The sequence below is a fragment of the Diadema antillarum genome, unplaced genomic scaffold (assembly GCF_040938485.1).
Source record: "Diadema antillarum isolate AM-2024a unplaced genomic scaffold, OU_Dant_1.0 seq00000261_RagTag, whole genome shotgun sequence".
Lineage (NCBI taxonomy): Eukaryota > Metazoa > Echinodermata > Echinoidea > Diadematoida > Diadematidae > Diadema > Diadema antillarum.
In genome coordinates this window covers 660755-679863 of record NW_027271299.1, presented here as the reverse complement: position 1 = coordinate 679863, position 19109 = coordinate 660755, and the positions used below count along the sequence as shown (strand labels likewise).

Genomic DNA, 19109 nt, shown 5'->3' with positions numbered 1-19109 from the left:
TGGCCGTTTAGAGAGCTCATCATCAATTGCCTGAGTTACTAACAATACTTCTCTCAAGTCTGAATATAGTTATTTTGACCAACTCGATGCTTTTATATCCTACCGGTACCTTCTTTGGACCACAGTTCATTGGAGAATTGCTGAAAAATTGCTGTGAGGAGTTTACAGTATTTCTTGAAGAATAGATCTTACTTCCAACAGTATTCACACGTTGAAAATGAAAGCTACTTTTGTGCATTGCCTACAGGCAATCAAATGTGACGTGTCTGAAACACAATGAAAACATGCTATAAAACCGATTATGATGTTGAATGTGTGTCTACAGTGTTTTTACAAGCCATCGGTGCATGAATTCAAAGATTGAGTTATGGTGCTCTATCTTTAATTCATAGCACAATAATATACAGTCGAGATACACATACCAGGAACATGCATTGTACAGTACGTTTATGGTTATTTCAAGTACTCTTGATAATTTCTACCATTCACATGATTTGATGAAGTAATTTTGCGAATTTCGCGAGCGCCAAGATTTGCAAAATTAAAATGCATGCGAAATTTCTTATCTTCTATATGCTTTGAACGGCAGTGGCAATTCGCGAAAATTTCATGCCACGAAAAAGGCCGTCGGCTCCAATTCGCGAAAATTTCGTGCCGCGAATGTACAATATCATGTTTTACAGTATTCAAGATGTCAACCATCCATTCTATCATCACTCAAAGTCAAACTAAAAAAAATTAAAATGCATGCGAACATTCTTTGTTTTACAGTAATTCATGGTGTACGATTGCAGTATATGTGTCAGTATGACAACTACGACATGTACCAGTATGTGAAAACCATAGTGTGCAGAACATGCACCTTCTCTCAAGTGAAGATTATACACATAGTTTGTAGAATCCGTATGAAACTTGCCATTTGGAGCAAATTTCAAGTTCTCATTGCATTTCTAAAAGAAGTGATACTGCTACTCCTTCAGAGTAACATTTTTTGATAGCCCACATTTTCTGGAAATTATTAGACTTTGCATGTTCATATCGATGTGGGAGCAACTTGTACTGGTCCTGTGTAAGCTGTTATTTTCACAAGGGTTTCATTTTTGCAAATTTCTCGAATCACTGTTGGACTGCAAATTTAACAACATACAAAAATGTCCCCTTGCACTAGAATAATAGTGCACTTTAACAATAGCCTCGGTGTCAATCTGTGAAAACAACATCTTTAAAAAATGTCTGTGAGCTGCTCATTCACAAAAATATGTGGACATGAAAATAACAGCTTATACAGTAATTTATTGCATATTTGTCGATGGAGTAGTATCACTGTCTGCTGTAAAATGAAACCCTTGCTGGTTCTCTTCCTTGTTTAGATCGTCCAACGTGTAGGGCGGAGGAGTTCAGCTGCGACAGCGGGGAGTGTATCTCAGCCGAATGGAAGTGTGACGGAGACAACGACTGCTCCGATGGATCGGATGAGGCTGAGTGCTGTGAGTACCACTCTTCCACATCGTCAAGGGGTGCTACCCCGACCCCCTCTCCCTACATATGCCCCCCTCCCTCTAGAGATGACCCCTCCCTCTAGGAATGTTACCCTCCCCAGCCCCTGTTTCCAGGGGTGATAGTCATAACTTCTTTGTACTCTTCTACATCATCAAGGGGTGCTACCCCCAGTCCCCCTCTCCCTACAGATGCCCCCCCCCCCCCCTCCCCAGGGATGCCCCACCCCAGCCCTATTTCCCTGTGGTGATAGTCATAACTTTTTCAAGGGTACTTCTCTAGTGGCAATGCTGAACTGCCTGTATTTCAATTTTTGGTGCATGGGGTGTATAAAGATTGTTCCATAGATCTACAAGACATATTATGTGTGAAATAACAACATCAGAATGACAGATCCATTTTCATTTGGTTTAAGATTTATTGTACAAGTGTACTTTTGACTTCTTTCGTTGAGTTCAGCCTAAAAAAAGAAGAAGAATGATGAACAATCAGCAGATATTCATAAAGATTCACTTTTTATGACACAAAAAAAAGCTATGTCTGTAAATTTCTGATCGTTATTTTTTTTTTCCTTTTCCAACAGCCGACGTGGAGTGTATGGGAAGCGACATGTTCCGATGCAAGAACGATCACTGCATTCGGACGTCGTGGGTTTGCGACGGCGACAACGATTGCCGAGATGGATCAGACGAGACTTGCTGTACGTATTCTCAGACTCATTTCCCTTTCTCTTTAAACACTTCCTCACAGGGGTTGCTTTGATCATTGTTTATATTATGTTCAATGCATTATTGTCTATAAAGTTACAGTGCTATGTTATTTTGTCATTCTTAACCCGTTGAGGACGAGTCCCGAGTATACTCGGGCAGGTGTCTATGGGAAATGCGTGTTGTAGCAAAATCAAACTGTCCTCAACGGGTTAATGATGTTGGACTGTAGTGTCCTTTACTCAAGAAATAATGATTTCTGTAAAATATATTGTAAAATGCAAGTATATCCAACATTGATGTGTAAAATGCATATATCCAACATTGATGTGTAAAATGCATATATCCAACGTTGATGATAATGAGAATACTCTTATGAAATGTGAAAGAGCATGTAATTCTAAGAGGAATTCAAGGTTTATTTGATGAAAATTAGTTTTGAAATGGCCGAGGTATCCAAAACAGAGCAATCCTAATAAAAGGTGGGACCCACCTTTTATTACAATTGCTTTGTTTTACTTTGTTTTTGGGTGTCTCAGCCATTCCATAACCGATTTTCATCAAATAAACTTTGAATTCCTCTTAGAATGGTATGCTCTGTACTCTTTCATAAGTGGTTTCTTGGCATCGTGTAAAGTTAAAAGCCCAATCTTCATCTCCACTAATACCATACCATCCCTTTAATAGATGATGATTTCTTTTCTCAAATCTCTTCACCCTCCAGTGATGGAGTGTAGTCCGGGTGAATTCCAGTGTCGAGGGGGCGGGTGTGTCGACATGGAGTGGACTTGCGACGGTGACAGGGACTGTAGTGATGGATCCGATGAACAGAATTGCAGTGAGTGGCTAAAGATGTGGTAGAGTAATGCTGTCGGTAGAAGTAAAGTGGAGAGATTTTGATTGACGACGCGTAGGTTAGACTGCGCGTGTCATGTGCAATTTCTACTGTTGGCATGGCTACGATCTTGAAACGGTGCATCCTCTTGAGTCTTTAACAATAATAGACCAAAATAGCATTCACGTGGTAGTGTAGTGGTGTCGGTTGAGGTAATGGGGAGATTTCGATTGAGGTAATGGGGAGATTTCGATTGATGACCTGTAGGTTAGACTGCATGTCGGATGCAGACTTTTGCCTTTGTCATAGTTGCGATCTTGAAGCCGTGTTTCCTCTTGAATCTTCAACGGTAGTAGGCCAAAATAGCATTATTCTAGAATCACCGACACATCTGAAGGAACAATACTGTTTGATAACGCTATACACACATTTGTACCTTGGAAAGGTGCAACTCGGCTGAGTAGATACAGTGCACATTTGTGAAAGCGTCTGTATGGCACAATGAACGGCAGGACGCAGTCCTTCCAGGTTGGATGGTTATTGCATCGCAGAGCTCACTGCATTGTCAGTTGAAAACTCCCTGGTGGTAGAGGACTGGGGAGTGAGGAAGGAATAGATACTGGTAGAGATATTGGTAGAGGTTTCGGAAAATTGTTAGTTTGATAGAGTGACAACTTATTTGTTTTTTTGCCCAGAAGAGTACAAAATTGGCACAAATCTTCACACAATGAAATTTGTCATGTTTACAGTAACTTCTTCAAATTTGTCAGGGACCTCTTTTTAACTTTAGTTGAAATTTACGGGGTGTAGTTTGTATTAAAATATTTTCGTGCTTGTATATAATGACCCACAGCAAACCAGGACAGCGCCCCGTGTACCAGCGGTCAGTACATGTGCAACACAGGGGACTGTATATTCATGAGCTATGTGTGTGACGGCGAAAGAGACTGTCCAGACAACAGTGACGAGTCACACTGTGGTGAGTGACCATCCAGCTCTGACCCGCTGACCTCTTGACCACCTGGCCTCGTTTCATGAAGAACTAACGATCATTGTGACTTTCAATCTCTGTAGATTTTATTGTTGCAAAAGAAAAGTAGTCAATTAGCGGGGGGGGGGGGGGGGGGGGGGGGGTTTGCAGTTATGGTTTTGTAATTGCAATAATTTCAGGTAATTGTCATTCAAAACCATTGAGATATTGACCTTGGGGTGATGGGTCTATTTATGAATGGCATTGGTTTCAGACTGTATCAGTGACCTGGCAAGGCTATTATTAGTGACCACCCACTTTCGACTACCCACTTTTGACCATTTGACCAGCTCAGAGATACGCTGTCTTAAATTTGCTAGCGAACCTTCATAAATCAGCATTGTGTATGCCATCAATATATCAAGAGCCTAAAATCACCCCACACCAACTTCTTCTCTCTGTTCAGTTAATCAATTTCCATATTTCTTTATTTGTGTGAAATTGAATGAGTGATGATACTTATTTGGTTAGAAGGCAGTTTATTTACTCAGGTAATTGTCTTTGATTTGAGAGTGCTCACATGTTTTGCATTGATTATTTACCTTTCTTTCACTTTCATTCACCCTACAGCAAATTTTACCTGTAGAGACAATGAGTTCCTCTGTGCTAATAATGTCTGTATCACCATGCTGTGGCATTGTGATGGAGACTACGACTGTGATGACAGATCAGATGAACAAAATTGTCGTAAGTCGAGACTATATCTCCAACGTGTGTGTTTTCTCTTGCCCTTAGAGTGGAAGGGAACTTTTTAATGCCTTGTCTTTTAACCCACCCCATTCAGGAACCTGGTAGCTTGTGTTTTAAGTCTATGGGGATTTCAGAATCCAGTATAGAACGGGTTAAATTTCTCCTATAAATGTAGTTTCAGTTTGATTTTGGAAAATGATGGAAGACTTATCTTCACATGAATATAAAATCTATGCGAACAGCTGGGGTGTATATTGTCTATACCGAGAACAAAGTAAACATTGATAAATCATGAAAATTGTCAAAATGATTCAAAAGTTGGTTTTAATCAATTTCTTTTTATATTGTTAAAATGACAGTACAACTATTTTTGCAAATTTTTCTTTTTTAGACATTTTTGTGTGTTGTTAATTTTTTGCCGTTTCGAGTATTTAATCCGGTACTCATTCCTTCAACTTTCATGATAAAAAAAAGAGGAAATTCAGGGTTTTACGAGTTACTGAGATTTCAATAGAAAATGAATTACATACAGCTACACATAAATCTATCATTGCCATGTTGTTCTACCCCAATATTGCTATAGACATCATTGCATGGATAGTGTTCTGTTTTGTTGTGTGTGTGTACATGTATATGTTTCTGATTTTGAAATTATATTTTCGCATGTTGTTATTCTCATATGTTGTTATTTTTGCATTTCAAAGCATTATTCATGAAATTTGCATTACAACTGCCACATAAATTTCAGCTCATATTGCATTCGTTACCATTGATTCTGTTCTTGTGATATTCCCTTCCCCTTGCAGCTGACAGGACGTGTCTGTCAAACCAGTTCCAGTGTGCGTCGGGTCGGTGTATCACGGCGTCGTGGGAGTGTGACGGGGAGAACGACTGCGGGGACAACAGCGATGAAGAATCATGCCGTGAGTGTTTTTAGACATCACATTGCAACTTTAACACCGTTGAGGACGAGTCCTGAGTATACTCGGGCAGAGGTGTATGTGAAATGCACGTTGTTGCAAAATCAGCCCGTCCTCACCAGGTTAATACTCCCCTTGGTTCCAGGCAGGCATTTAGCCTTTTGTTGACATGATGCATTTTTTTTCACCTTGTACTCAATCCCTTCATGATGATGATATTGAAAAGTATATCACATGTAGAGATATGAGTTTACTTGGATCAAACAACAAATTATCATGGTAGATACACAGATCAGCTTTGCTATTTACAAGATTGTTTTTCTGATACTTAATAATCAACCCGTTTTTGTTGAGAAAACACCAGTGATACATGATATGACAATTGTGGAGATGTTCGAAGTGAAAACAAGAATGCACTTTACTGTATCCTCATCCTTGTGTTTATGAATGACCTCCGGGGGAAATTACAGTGTACATGTGTAACCACATGCTGTACAAGAAAGTTTGAAGGTTCATTGTCCTATTCAAGAACACATTTTGGGTATTGGAGTGCAGTACAAATACATTTGAATGTATTTCACAGTACTTTTAGCTATTCAATTATAACAAAGTGCTTCACAAAATGTACTAAATAACAATAATAAAACTAGAAAAGCACTCTGAGAGCGCGACCTCCGCCAAGCAGTTACTTTCCACCGATGATCTTGCTCTTCCATAGAGATCAGTGATTTCCAACCATGCGTATGCATGCTGAAAATTGCCCAATTTCCCAGTATAGAAGCCTTTGTTACGACATGAACCCTCAGTAACTGTTGCGCGGCGAACCTCGCCCTAGCAGAAACTAGAGCACGCACTTTAGTGCGCGTATGAAAACTTACGAAACGTATGAAAATGCGCAGCTTGTACTCCCAAGTTGATTGACCCTACCTGTCAAAATATTGAAAATCCTTCAAAAAAATCCATAGAAATTTCTGGATCACTACCATATTGTAATCATCTGTTCCTTGTGTCATTCTCAACATTCCCTGCAAGTTTCATCCAAATCCGTACACAACTTATTGAGTTATTTTGCACACGGACAAATTAACTATCTAACAAACAAACCAACGGTAATGAAAACATAACCTCCTCCCTTGGCAGAGGTAACAAGTGTGACTGGTGAAATATTACTGGGAAAAACAAATTGTAAAAATGTGAAGAAAGATATACATATTATAAAGTTTAAAAAGATTAGAGAGAGAAAGAGAAATAGACATGAAAAGGGGAGAATGAGAAGGACACTTTTAATATTTCAGAAAAAAGAAAGAGGTAACAGAGGTGATTCAAACATGTGTCGTTTTATAACTACAAAACTTGGTTAAATCGGAAGGGACAGTTTTCTTTTCACAAGTGAATAATTGCGATAGAGAAATACAGTATACATACAGAGGCAACATACCCCAGTATTTGTGCATTTTGACTTGTGACAGCTTTTATAACTGTCCTTGGGTTGTTATTCTCTACTCTGGGCGAAGACCCTGACTTAATGGAGAGACCTGGTTAGAGTTTTGTTTGGGTAAAATTTCACTTACCGTGTTTGAAGGATCTTTGCAGGAAATGAATTCATTTGCGACATACACGAAGGATTTAACTCTCTGGAAAGATAAAGGATAAATGGGGATTGAAAGGGATTAGGAGAGCAGATTTGCAAGGTTTTGACTGGAATGGATGGAATTTTGTTTTTATTTTGCATGGATATGCTTTGGGATAATATGCTTTGTGTGTATACAAAATTGTGACAAAACTGTTGACCAAAATATTTTTTTGCTGGTGGTATTATTGACACAAACAAATCTATCAGTTCCCGAACTCACCCTTTGTGTAGATATCGATGTATTTGTCATTCATTCACTACTGGTTTAGGGAGTGATGTTTGTATAACCTTGTGAGCTTGAGTTGTTTTGGTTTTTTTTAAAGCTACTTTACAGTGGTGGCACTGCTGCTTATTAGACAGGCATGTCAAGATCCAATTTGCTATAAAACAAGTTTCAAATATTGCAACTGATTGACAAATTGTCCTACATCAACTAAAATTAACGTCTTGACGAAAGAATTTCATGGCTTTGAAGTTTCAAATAGATTCCCTAGTCTCCTGTTATGAAGAAAGGCAGAAAACATCAGATGTGATTCATGTGTTGTTTCCCTTTAGATAGTACTACTGAGTGGCTAACCCCAAAATGCTATTAACACATGTTGGTCATTCTTTTATCAAGAATCGTGATCACATGGTTCACTGTGGGTAGTTACCCAGGGCAGCCTTGCAGGTTTTACACCATATCTGTCCTGCCATCATTACCTCACACTGATTTGTAGTCATAAGTTTGCGGTTAGACAGACCAAACTCTGCAAAACTAATTTGTGGAAATGGAACTACCTGTACAGTAGTTTGGAGTACTGTGAAAGTGGATATTTTTGCGCGAGTAATTTTTTTGTGCTTCGTTCAGTAAGATTAATTTGGCATGTTTGTAATTCCGCGGAATCAGGTCATTATGTACTAGAATATATGGCATGCAAAAATATTCATTTGCTTTTATTATTGCGTTATACAGCTTCTGGTTGCGCAAAATGTGTGAGAATTTCCGCTTTTAAAGCCATGTGACTAGGGCTATAGATGCAGTTATTGGAAGTGTGGATGTAACTGTGATAAATTAAATGTTCTTCCTTTTACCTCTCTCCTCAGAACCAAGCCTATGCAACCCAAACCAGTATCAGTGCAATAATAATCGTTGTATCGGCCAGAGGAAGGTGTGTAATGGAAGGGATGACTGCGGAGACGGCAGCGACGAACTTCCCATCAGGCCTTGCAGTGAGTCACGCTTTTCTTTCTCCCACCATGCGAGGGCGTTAGCACTTTGTAGATTTTCCAAAGAAGCATTTTTGAAAAAAAAAAAAAAATTACTTAAGTGATATGTACAAATGGAAGTCTTACAAGTGAAATTTGCAAATGCTTATTAGAATCTTAGATACCTTACGATAAAGCCCTTATAGCCCATTCCATAACATGTGTGACATAACATTTCCATTGACAAGGTGCCTTTTGTAATGATATTTACAAAACACAGCAATCACTGTTGAGTTCTGACACAATTCCTGTAAGATTTTCTCAACAACAACAAAAAAAAGATTAGAATTAGTGTTGTATATTACTTGAAACATATCATGTCGCTCAACTCTTAAAAGTGATGAAGTTTGTGTTTATACATGTAGGTCCACCCTTCTGAATAGAAAACAAAAGCAAAACCTAATTCCTAATGTCGGCAGCATAGATTCACATTATGCAGACATGGGACTACATGTTAAAACCGTTGACACTTGATGACATGAATTGTAATGGAAATTAGCATGTATTCTCAGCTTGAAACCAGGCATATTTGCTGTGAATATAATTCACATTCTGTCCACAACAAACGGAAAATATATAAAGTCCCTTCACACTGCAATCGGACAAACTGACCATAATCATGAAATGACCGCTCCACTCCAAACTGTCCGTCTCTTCTCTCCAGACACGGATGACCTGTCCATCACCAGCTGTAGCTCACACCGGGCAAGCACCCGGTGTGAACACACCTGCATTGACCTGAACCCAGGAATTCGCTGCTCCTGTCGACAGGGCTTTGCTTTGGATACTGATGGGAGGAGCTGCACAGGTACGAGATCAGCAAAATCCTTGTCTGTGATTGAGAACTTTGTCACATTTTGTTGATGCAGTATAATGTGTTCAACCACAAAGAAGCTGTCAAGAGTACTAAGGCATAGCTATTACATCACCTGCTTACAGGGGCTCCACTTTTTCTTCTCCCAAAATACCACCCCCTTGCTTTGGTATGAACCCTTCTATCTCCACTTATTATAGATTTTACACACAAGTTTTGAGAGCTCAACCAAATGTATATTCCCATTCAACCTTGTGATAGAGAATGTCTGCCCAACTTTCCCAAGTAATCATCCTTTAAGTGTTGCAATTTATTTATTTTACTTTAATGTAACTTTTTTTTAAATTTTTTTGTAGGTATGAAGCTATTCAAGCATTGTGGGGGATCAAGTGAAAAGGGATTTTGAAAAGGACAGTGTATAACTCAAAGAATAAATGTAATGAGTGTTATTGAATTGCCATGAAATTGCAAAAAGGGAATTATTTATAGTAGTGGGAAATGCTTTGCAATATATGTCAAACGTATGTCCTCTCCTATTTAAACTTCTTGAATAACTGATCAACGAAAATTGCAAAACTTATCAACTAGCATGTAGTGGATTAATCTGCAAGTGGATGAGAAAGTAACTTTGGTAATGAGAAGGAAGTGTGAAGATGGCAGCCTGAAGAAGGAAGCCTAAAGAATCGTTAATATTGGATTTCTAAAAGTTTTGATGATTCTGTGTTGAATTCCTCAGATATTGACGAGTGCCTTCAGGAGGGAGTCTGTAGCCAGCAGTGCTCCAACACTCCAGGCTCCTTCCAATGCTCTTGCATTGAGGGTTATGAACTCCGACCCGACGGCAAGACCTGCAAGGCCCAAGGTGAGAGGTCGTGTCCCCTTCCCATACCCACAGATATCTTCCACCCTCAGATTCTGAGGCGAACAGGAGTTTACTCCTTGGAGGTTTACCATATCAAAGTGACAATTAATCAAAACAGAACAAAATGAAGAAAATATTTATCACAAGCATGGCTTAATTTCTTTGGGTAGCTACATTTAGGAGACTATCTTCCTTTGATTCTTTGAAGAAGGCTTTAAAATTTTACTGATTGTTGAAAAGACATTAATGATTTTATGTTTTTTTATGTCAAGTGCATAGAGAATTAAGGATGATTGCTATGCGCTTTAGAAATGCAAAGCGTTATCATTATACCCCCGCCAAACGAAGTTTGAAGGGGGTATATAGGAATCAGCGGACGGCGGGTCGGGGGCGGCGGGCGTCGGAGCGGTCGGTCGGGGCGGTCGTGCGGTCGGTCCGTTGCAAATCTTGCGTCGCGAACTACTTTCCTCAGTTTTCAACCCGATTCCCATAAAACTTGGCACAGATGTGTGCCTTGGTTGCAGATGTGCAAGACCGTATTTTTTGACAGTGACCCAAAAGTACGTTGCCATGGTAACGGCATATTATGGGCAAAAATGGGTAGAAATCTTGCGTCGCGAAACTCCTCCCACAGTTTTTGATCAATTTTTTAATGAAATTAGGTACAGATGTTCATCTGAATATGTTAATGTGCAAGACACATATTTCCGCAGTGGCAAAAAGTGCATTGCCATGGTAACGGCATGTTATGGTAAAATATAGGGCAAAATGCTTCATGGCAAACAACTGCTTCATCAGTGTTCTTTCCAATTCTCATGGAATTCATATTGAATGTTTGTCTTAGGATATAGGTCAGCATGACACATTTCTTGACAGTGACAAAAAGTATGTTGCCATGGGTAACAGCTCACATATTATGAGCCAAAATGATGGAAAATTTTGGTGTTGCAAAACTACTTCCTCAGTTTTTGCCCAATTTCCATGAAACTTGGTACAGATGTGTGCCCTTTGGTTGTAGATGTGCAAGACGCATTTTTCGACAGTACCCGAAGAGTACGTTGCCATGGTAACGGCATATTAATTGCAGAAGATCAAGGAAAGATCTTGCGGATTTAACTACTTCCTCAGTTTTTTGACCAAAGCTTATGAAATGTTGTTTTGACCAAAGCTTATTAAAAGTTGTTTGGCGGGGGGTATAACCAGTCGCTGTAGCGACATTTCTAGTTGTTATTGTGATCAATGTTTGCTATAGAATTATTCTTCCCAACTTTCCTGGCAGATGTATTGAAAAAGATGTCACCTTCTGTTCTCTATGAGGTGGCGAGATGATCAGTTCTCTTATCACAGCAAAAATATTTTGCTAGGTTCGTAAAATTATGTGTCCTAGTGCCTTCAAAGCTCAACTTTCTATATGTTGTATGACTGTAGAACCGTAATATTTACTACCGGTAATCTTGGTCATCCACTTGTATGATGGGATGATAGGTCCGGAGCCGTACCTCCTCTTTGCCAACCGGATCGACATCCGTCGCCTGGAACCTCTCCACTCCATCTACACCCCCATCCTCAGAGGACTGGAGAACGCCATCGCGCTCGACTACCACATCGAGCAGCAGCTGGTCTTCTGGTCTGACGTCAGCCTGGACAGCATCAAGCGGGCGTACCTCAACGGGACCGGCGTCATGGATGTCGTCTCCACGGGGTTGGAGAGTCCAGGTAAAGATTGTTGGTCTCGCTCTAGGGATTACTGGTAGAACAATCTTTTGTGTTCTGCAACCCGGTGATAAGTAACTCGAGGAGACAGGTGTTGTGAACCGACAGTCAGTGAAAAATGCAAGTGTTTAGTTCAAAGTTGCAGTATGCGTTATATACAACCATTACATCGTCAGTATGAGATGAGAGAGGTGTAGGTGGCAGAGGAAATGGAATGACCATATGACCAATAATGACTTTCTCTGGGTGTGGTTGGATAGAAAGGAGTGTAGGAATCAGAAGCAAAGAGACCGCAGAAAGGATGACTAAAAGGGTGATTACATAATGGTATTGTGAGATGATACATGGAGCTGCTAACAACTTCAACAGTAGAGTGTAGTATAAACACAGTACAATCATTGACTATTCATGGTTGAATTCAGTCCATTTCTGTTGAATAATATTAAAGTTAAGACTCAAAATCACTTGGCATACACCTCAATGGAGAGAGAATTTTGCATATATTACATTTTTCGTGTGGTATATCTTGATAAATTTTTAGTTTGAAGACTTAAACATGTTGCACAGTGTTATTAAATGACACTCTTCAAATGTTTTTTTATGTTTATTTCAAGTATTGTACAGCAATGGGTAAGCAAGTAGTGATGATGATGGTGAAAACAGCCCTAAGTATATATTTTCAAAAGACTACCAGTCTTTCATATTCTGATATGATATATCTGATTACCTCTGTGGTTAACCTTCCCAGGTGGTGTAGCTGTAGACTGGATCAGTGATAAACTCTTGTGGAGTGACTCCGGAACATCACGGATCGAGGTCTCCAACCTGGACGGCTCATCTCGATCTCTTCTCATCTGGGAGAGACTGGAGAAACCCAGAGCCTTGGCCCTCCATCCCCTCAAAGGGTGAGTCCTGGAACTAGTCCTGGACCTAGTCTTGGACCTAGTCCAGCCTTGATCAGTCTCTTTAATAGATCAAGGCCCTGTTACATAAACATTGAGATCACACATACAGTGTAAGTCCTTAATACTCGATTATGATTTGTTGATACCTGACATATATTTGATTTTCTAACTTATCTTTTCATGCAGCAGGTCACAGATCTGTTTTGCTGTTTTATTTTTTATTTTTTTTCTGATGAAGAACTGTGACAGGTGGCAGTGGAAAGGGCGAATAAGAAACCAGTGTCATGCTATATTGACATGGTGGTGTGTCTTGTGGGATGTGGTAGGATCTAAAGGAGAATTAAACCTACAATCGTAGGTCTATACAATGTATTTGGATTGAAGGAATGCAGCAATATTAGTAAAACACATCAGTGAAAGTTTGAGGAAAATCTGACAATTGATTCAAAAGTTATAAATAATAAAAATTTTGGTGTCGTCAGTATAAGAAGCCTACTACAGTTCATAATGTAATGTATGGATAACAATATTGAGAAAATATATGAAGAGTTCCACTAAAATTTCATTTTTCATGAAAAGTACACATTCCCGTGGACTTGTTGCTGACATATATCAATGGTAGTATTATTCCCCCTGCTTTCTGAAAGAGGTACAATATAAGTCAAGTGCTCTTTCATTGTGCTAGAAAAGTTAAAATATGTTGAATTTTCGAGATTCTATGTTGGTATACTGAGATGATATGCTTTCTCAGAGTGTTTTCTGACTAGGCTACACAGGTTTGACTGTACATTGCTCCATCCTCTTTCAACTGCTCTACGTGTCTCTCCCATTCAGGACCATTTACTGGACAGACTGGGGCAGTCGGCCCAAGATCGAACGAGCCAACTTGGACGGCTCCGGCCGCCTCATCATTGCAGACACCATGTTATTCTGGCCGAACGGTCTGACCATTGATTACGCCACAGACAAACTCTTCTGGGCTGATGCCAAACATCACTCCATAGAGAGTGCCAATCTGGATGGGAGTGGGCGAAAGATTGTCATCAACAAAGGTGAGCTGCATATAAACTATTTCTGATTAGAATATCGTGTTACTATCTTCTTCTTCTTTTTTCAATTGTGACCCTGCACCTCAAAACAAACGAAAAGTCACCAGACATGAATTTTTAGTTGAGACCATGTTCTGAAAGAGCAGACTTTAAGCTTTAAAATGATGTATAACTCAAATCAAATGGACTCTCCTAACCTATCTAAATATTGGAAAGAAAGCACAAACTCAGGAAAAGTGTAAAACTGAGGAAAGAGGCTCTGAAGTACAGTGTCTATTCAAGCGCTTAATCTTTTACACCAAACCATGCTGGCTGTGCGATGAATGGGACAAAAAACAGGAAGTAAACCTCCAGAGTAACAACAATGAAGAGGTTATCAGATTAAACTGAAATTAAGCTTGCCTCATTAACACATTGTGTCCATAATTAATGCCAACTTTCAAAGCAGTAGCACTATCCTTTCAAAAGTTATTAGAGTTGAAAGTGAAGAGTGTGGACAAGGTTTTTCAGAAATGAAAAAAGGATTCTAAAGACACACCTAATCACACTATTCTACCAAAAATGTTGGAGATGAACTGCTAAAAAAACACACTTTCCTGCCCGTTTTATGATACCAAATTTTAGCATAATGTAAAAGGAGACCCGCTCTTTCAGAATATATGAAAAAGTCAAGATCGGCTCGGTTGACTCATTTCACTTATTTTCAGTCCTCACGCAAAATCAGTGTGTGCGACTTTATGTTCGTTTTGAAGTGCACAGTCACAATTGTACTTTTGTCAGAGATATTGCTTGTGGTACATGTATATACCAGAGAGAGATTGTTTCATCGTGAAGCTAGAAGTGTTGCAAAATGCCACCTGATTGATTTGACTTGATTTGATTTGATTTTTTCTTTATTATGTACATCCATCTATATTTCATCATCAGACTTATGTCAATGGCGTGATATAAGTAACTTCATGTGCGTGTGTGTTTACATGGCATCACAAGACTTTATGGATGAGTTACATTTGTTTATTTAACTCAAATTGTATTCAAAGAAAATGTGAACACTATAGACTTCATTCATACAAACTTGTTTCATGATTTTCTGCTGAAGGAGTACCATATGTATTGGTATCCAAAGCATGAATAGACTTTGTTAAGGCAGTGTATACAAATATCTCGGCTGAAATTGTGAAATGAATATGAAAGATCTCTATTTTCCCTGACCGCTCCCCCCCCCCCCCCCCCAGGTCTGCCCCACCCGTTTGCCATCACCCTGTTTGAGGACCACATCTACTGGACTGACTGGCACACCAAGAGTATCAACACAGCCAACAAGTTCACTGGCACTGACCTCTCCATTGTCCGCAGTGAGCTTCACTTCCCCATGGATATCCACACCTTCCACCCCCAGCGACAGCCCAGTGGTAAGTGCCCCGCCCACCAGATGCCATGCCCACCTTGCATCACATCCTCTGTGTTTCATGCCCATCCTGTGTCATGCCCACCTTATGCCACACCCACCATGTGTCACCCTCACCTTGTGCCACACCCACCTTGTGCCACACCCACCTTGCCCCTCCCACGTACTGCTCCACCCTTACAGTGCCCCACTTCAGTATGTCACACCAATGCTGTGCCCAAAAACGAATGTTATGTCCCGAGTCGTTTGCGTACAGACTCCTCATGCTTTACCAACCTACTTTGATACCACCTGACTTGCAAAATTGTCGTAATTCTGTAGGAGGCTTCCTGAAAACTGAAATATCTCTTCATGTCTTTACAAAAGAATATGAAATCCTCCCTGATTGCGGTGTTATTTTTGCATACATTGTTCTAGTATCATCCTGATGGCTCTGTGGAATCTTCCTGATTTTGATGTGTGAACGTTGGCAGCCCTGTGCCACCCTTGACCCTCTCTCACATGATACCAAAACATCCTGGTACTCCACCTAACTAATGCCACACCCGTCTTATGCTCAGCCCACATATAATCACATCTAATTTTGTTCTCCATTTGACTGTATTTGATCTCACTTCCTACCTTATCAGAATCACATCAATTTTGTACTTCACTCTGATCACATGTGATCGTTCAAATAAACTTAAATCTCTAATAGCCAAGAATACTTTTTACATGTACGTGTAAATGTGTCTAAAAGATGAAAACTTTCATGATTTTTGTAAATGTTTGATATTGTATTTGTAATATTTATGAAATCATGATTTGAAAGTGATGGTTAGTTTGCAGTAACAATGCTCTGCTTGTCTTTGTGTGTGTCAGGCTTCAACCCATGCATGATGTCAACCTGTAGCCACTTGTGTCTCCAGACGGGAACAGAAAGCAGTAAGTGCAGCTGTCCGACGGGCTTCAGGCTTCTCAACGACACGCACTGTGCCGACCGTAAGTCACTTCTTTAGATTCTCACTAGCCTCAGCTCCCTTCTACAGGTCAAATCTTTTGTGCAAACCTTGATATTAACCCGTTGAGGACGAGTCCCGAGTATACTCGGGCAGCTGTCTATGGGAAATGCGTGTTGTAGCAAAATCAAACTGTCCTCAACGGGTTAAGTAGGGTCACTGTGGCATATTTGAGACTCCAGACTCTCAATTGGAGGACCCAAGTTCGAATCCCGCCCAGTGCTTACGTCCTTGGACAAGATGTTTTTATCCACCGTGTCCCTCTCGACCCAGGTGTAAAAGTGGGTACCTGGCAACGCTGGGGTAATAATTATGGCAGGGCCCTCTGGTAGAACAGTGTCAACACTGAAGAGGCTACCCTGGATAAAGAAGACTATAGAATGGCTATTATTGATGGTTGTTCCTCACAATCAGATGTCTTGCCTGACATAGCAACAACTACAGCACACAAATTGATCTACAATGGTTCCTCATGGCGATGACATAATTATCAAGAGTTAACCATCAGGACCTTCTCTGCAGTTTTGTGATGGCAAGATGTGAAAATCTAAAGAACATGCCTTGAGATTACGCAGAGGATATTTTCTATTTTCTCTAGTCTATGACAAGTTATTCATTGCTTTTCTTCTACCAGGCATTGATAGTTACTTGCTGTTCAGCCGGGAGCCAGATATCCGTCTAATCTCGTTCGACACCCCCGATGGATCCGACGTGGTCCTGCCCCTGACCGGCATCAAACACGCGGTGGCGCTAGACTGGGAGGAGCGCGATGGAGACTGGGTGTACTGGACCGACGTCAGCACCAACAAGATCAACCGCGCCCACTGGAACGGCTCCAACCAAGAGGTGAGAACAGGGTGCACAGTGGAGCCCCACCCTGCCCTGCCCAGCCCCGCCCTGCCCCGCCCAGCCCAGGCTGAGTGGGATTGGTCTCTCTTTTTTCATTAACATGGTCTTATGTTTACAGTGATTCAATGACTCACATTTACAGTACATTGTCACCATAGATTGGCTCTCTTCTGACTGTGTATGTGAAATACTATAGATGTACAAGGAATATGATGATATGTTGGTTACTTTCGACAGTAGCTTTATTCTGCTTGTATTACAGGTTGAGAAAGGGTCCAGATACCTTTCTGCACAGATTAACAAAATATGTTTTAATAAGTTTAATTTATAATCAGGTAAGCATTGTACATTGTACTCAGCATATCAAAAGGATCCTTAGAAGAATGGAATTTCTTGAAGAAACTCACAGAGACCTATAATCTTGCAAAACAAAGTGAAGATTTTAATGTCAGAGGAGGTATTGTTGAGCTATAATTTTTTTTCTTTTTTTTTGTGATGAAAAAGACTTGATTATGTTATTATATTCAATATTGACCTTTTGATAATCTGATTTAGTTTGTTTTACTGTCCAACTCTTAAAGCATTCATGTTGAAAATGGTAAGTTATGGGTTGTTAGTTGTTTGTTTTTTGCACCCTCTGCTATGTTCACCCTACTCATGATCAATTTATTACATTAATTTTTGTTTGTTATTTTTTGTTTGTGTAGAACATTTCGTTGCAAATTTTCTGACATTCCTCTTGCTCGAACAACATGCCTGAGTTGAAGTGTGTTTTTGCACGTGTTTGATGTTTTATTTTCCTTGTGAAAGTATTCTAATCACGTGATGCTTTTCTGCATTTGTTTTACTGACGTGATGTATACATATTAAAAGTTTGATTTGGACAGACTGGCTGTGAACTGAATTTCATTCAATGTTGATAATCTAATACTAGAAAGGCATCAAGTCCAGGATTTCTTCTTTCTTTCTTTTTTAAGTATGAAGGACTGAAGATCTACATTTGTAGTAGCCATTGATTTCTTAATGTGAGTCGTAAGTGTCAAGATTTGCATGTTAGCATGTTTGAATGCACAAAGCTGTAAGCAGTAGCTGGTTGATGTCACGTATCTGCAGCTAAGAACCATTAGGCCATTTACATGTAGTCAGTAGACTTGATGTCATTTGTACACCCTTTTAGTGAAAATAAAACAAGAGACACTGCATCTTTCCATATTGTACATGGTGCATACTGCACTTCTTGAAATCTTGAAATAAGAAGAGCTTAAATGCATGTGGGATTTTACATCAAATTTTGAAACCATCTTGAATTGAGAAGGGCAATGTTTGTGGCATGTACAGTCAGACTTACACAGTTTTGTGGCATGTACAGTCAGACTTACACAGTTTTGCGGCATGTGGTTACATGTGCAGAGGTGCAACATGGTGAACAGTAGCCCCCTTTTATTGTGTTTGGTGATGCTGCCCTCATTGTTACAATAGAGAACATGGACAAAGGGAATGCCCTATAGTCACATTTTATATTTTTCATCCTAGCCCACTGAATATGCATGTGTCTTTCCTTCATGTAAGATGTTAAGGGACTTTAAAAAAGGGAGAGTTGTGGGAAGTTGGACAAAGAAAGACCAGCTATTGCAGCTGAATATGTTCTATCCAGCTATCTTCTCAGACGGAAAGGAAACAAACAAACAAACAAACAAACAAACATGTGCATTTTTCTTTGTGGTTTAGAAGAGTGCATTAATTTGTTCATTGTTTTGTTGCAGTGAAAATATTGGTCAAAACAGGACTGGCCCTTTCCCTCGCATATCACTCTCCAGTTTCGTTCTGTTTTTACATCTGTATGTCCTTGCTGTTAAGCCTTTGAATCTTTGCACCTTAACACACTTTTATGACATATCCAAAACTTAAATTCATATCACCTCAACACACGGGGTATTTAAATTTTAGATGA

The 19109-nt window shown here is 39.8% G+C and overlaps 1 protein-coding gene across 1 annotated transcript in view; it reads left to right on the top strand.

Moving 5' to 3' along the window:
• LOC139729734 (low-density lipoprotein receptor-related protein 4-like) overlaps positions 1-19109 on the top strand; it is a 43661-nt gene that overhangs the window by 2903 nt on the left and 21649 nt on the right. The window contains exons 2-16 of the mRNA XM_071640670.1: positions 1371-1487; positions 2081-2197; positions 2929-3042; positions 3893-4018; positions 4640-4756; positions 5566-5682; positions 8399-8524; positions 9225-9368; positions 10111-10236; positions 11722-11952; positions 12698-12854; positions 13689-13906; positions 15139-15315; positions 16173-16292; positions 16944-17155. Of these exons, the coding sequence (XP_071496771.1) occupies positions 1371-1487; positions 2081-2197; positions 2929-3042; positions 3893-4018; positions 4640-4756; positions 5566-5682; positions 8399-8524; positions 9225-9368; positions 10111-10236; positions 11722-11952; positions 12698-12854; positions 13689-13906; positions 15139-15315; positions 16173-16292; positions 16944-17155 (2219 nt within the window). The remainder of the gene's footprint in view (positions 1-1370; positions 1488-2080; positions 2198-2928; positions 3043-3892; positions 4019-4639; positions 4757-5565; positions 5683-8398; positions 8525-9224; positions 9369-10110; positions 10237-11721; positions 11953-12697; positions 12855-13688; positions 13907-15138; positions 15316-16172; positions 16293-16943; positions 17156-19109) is intronic.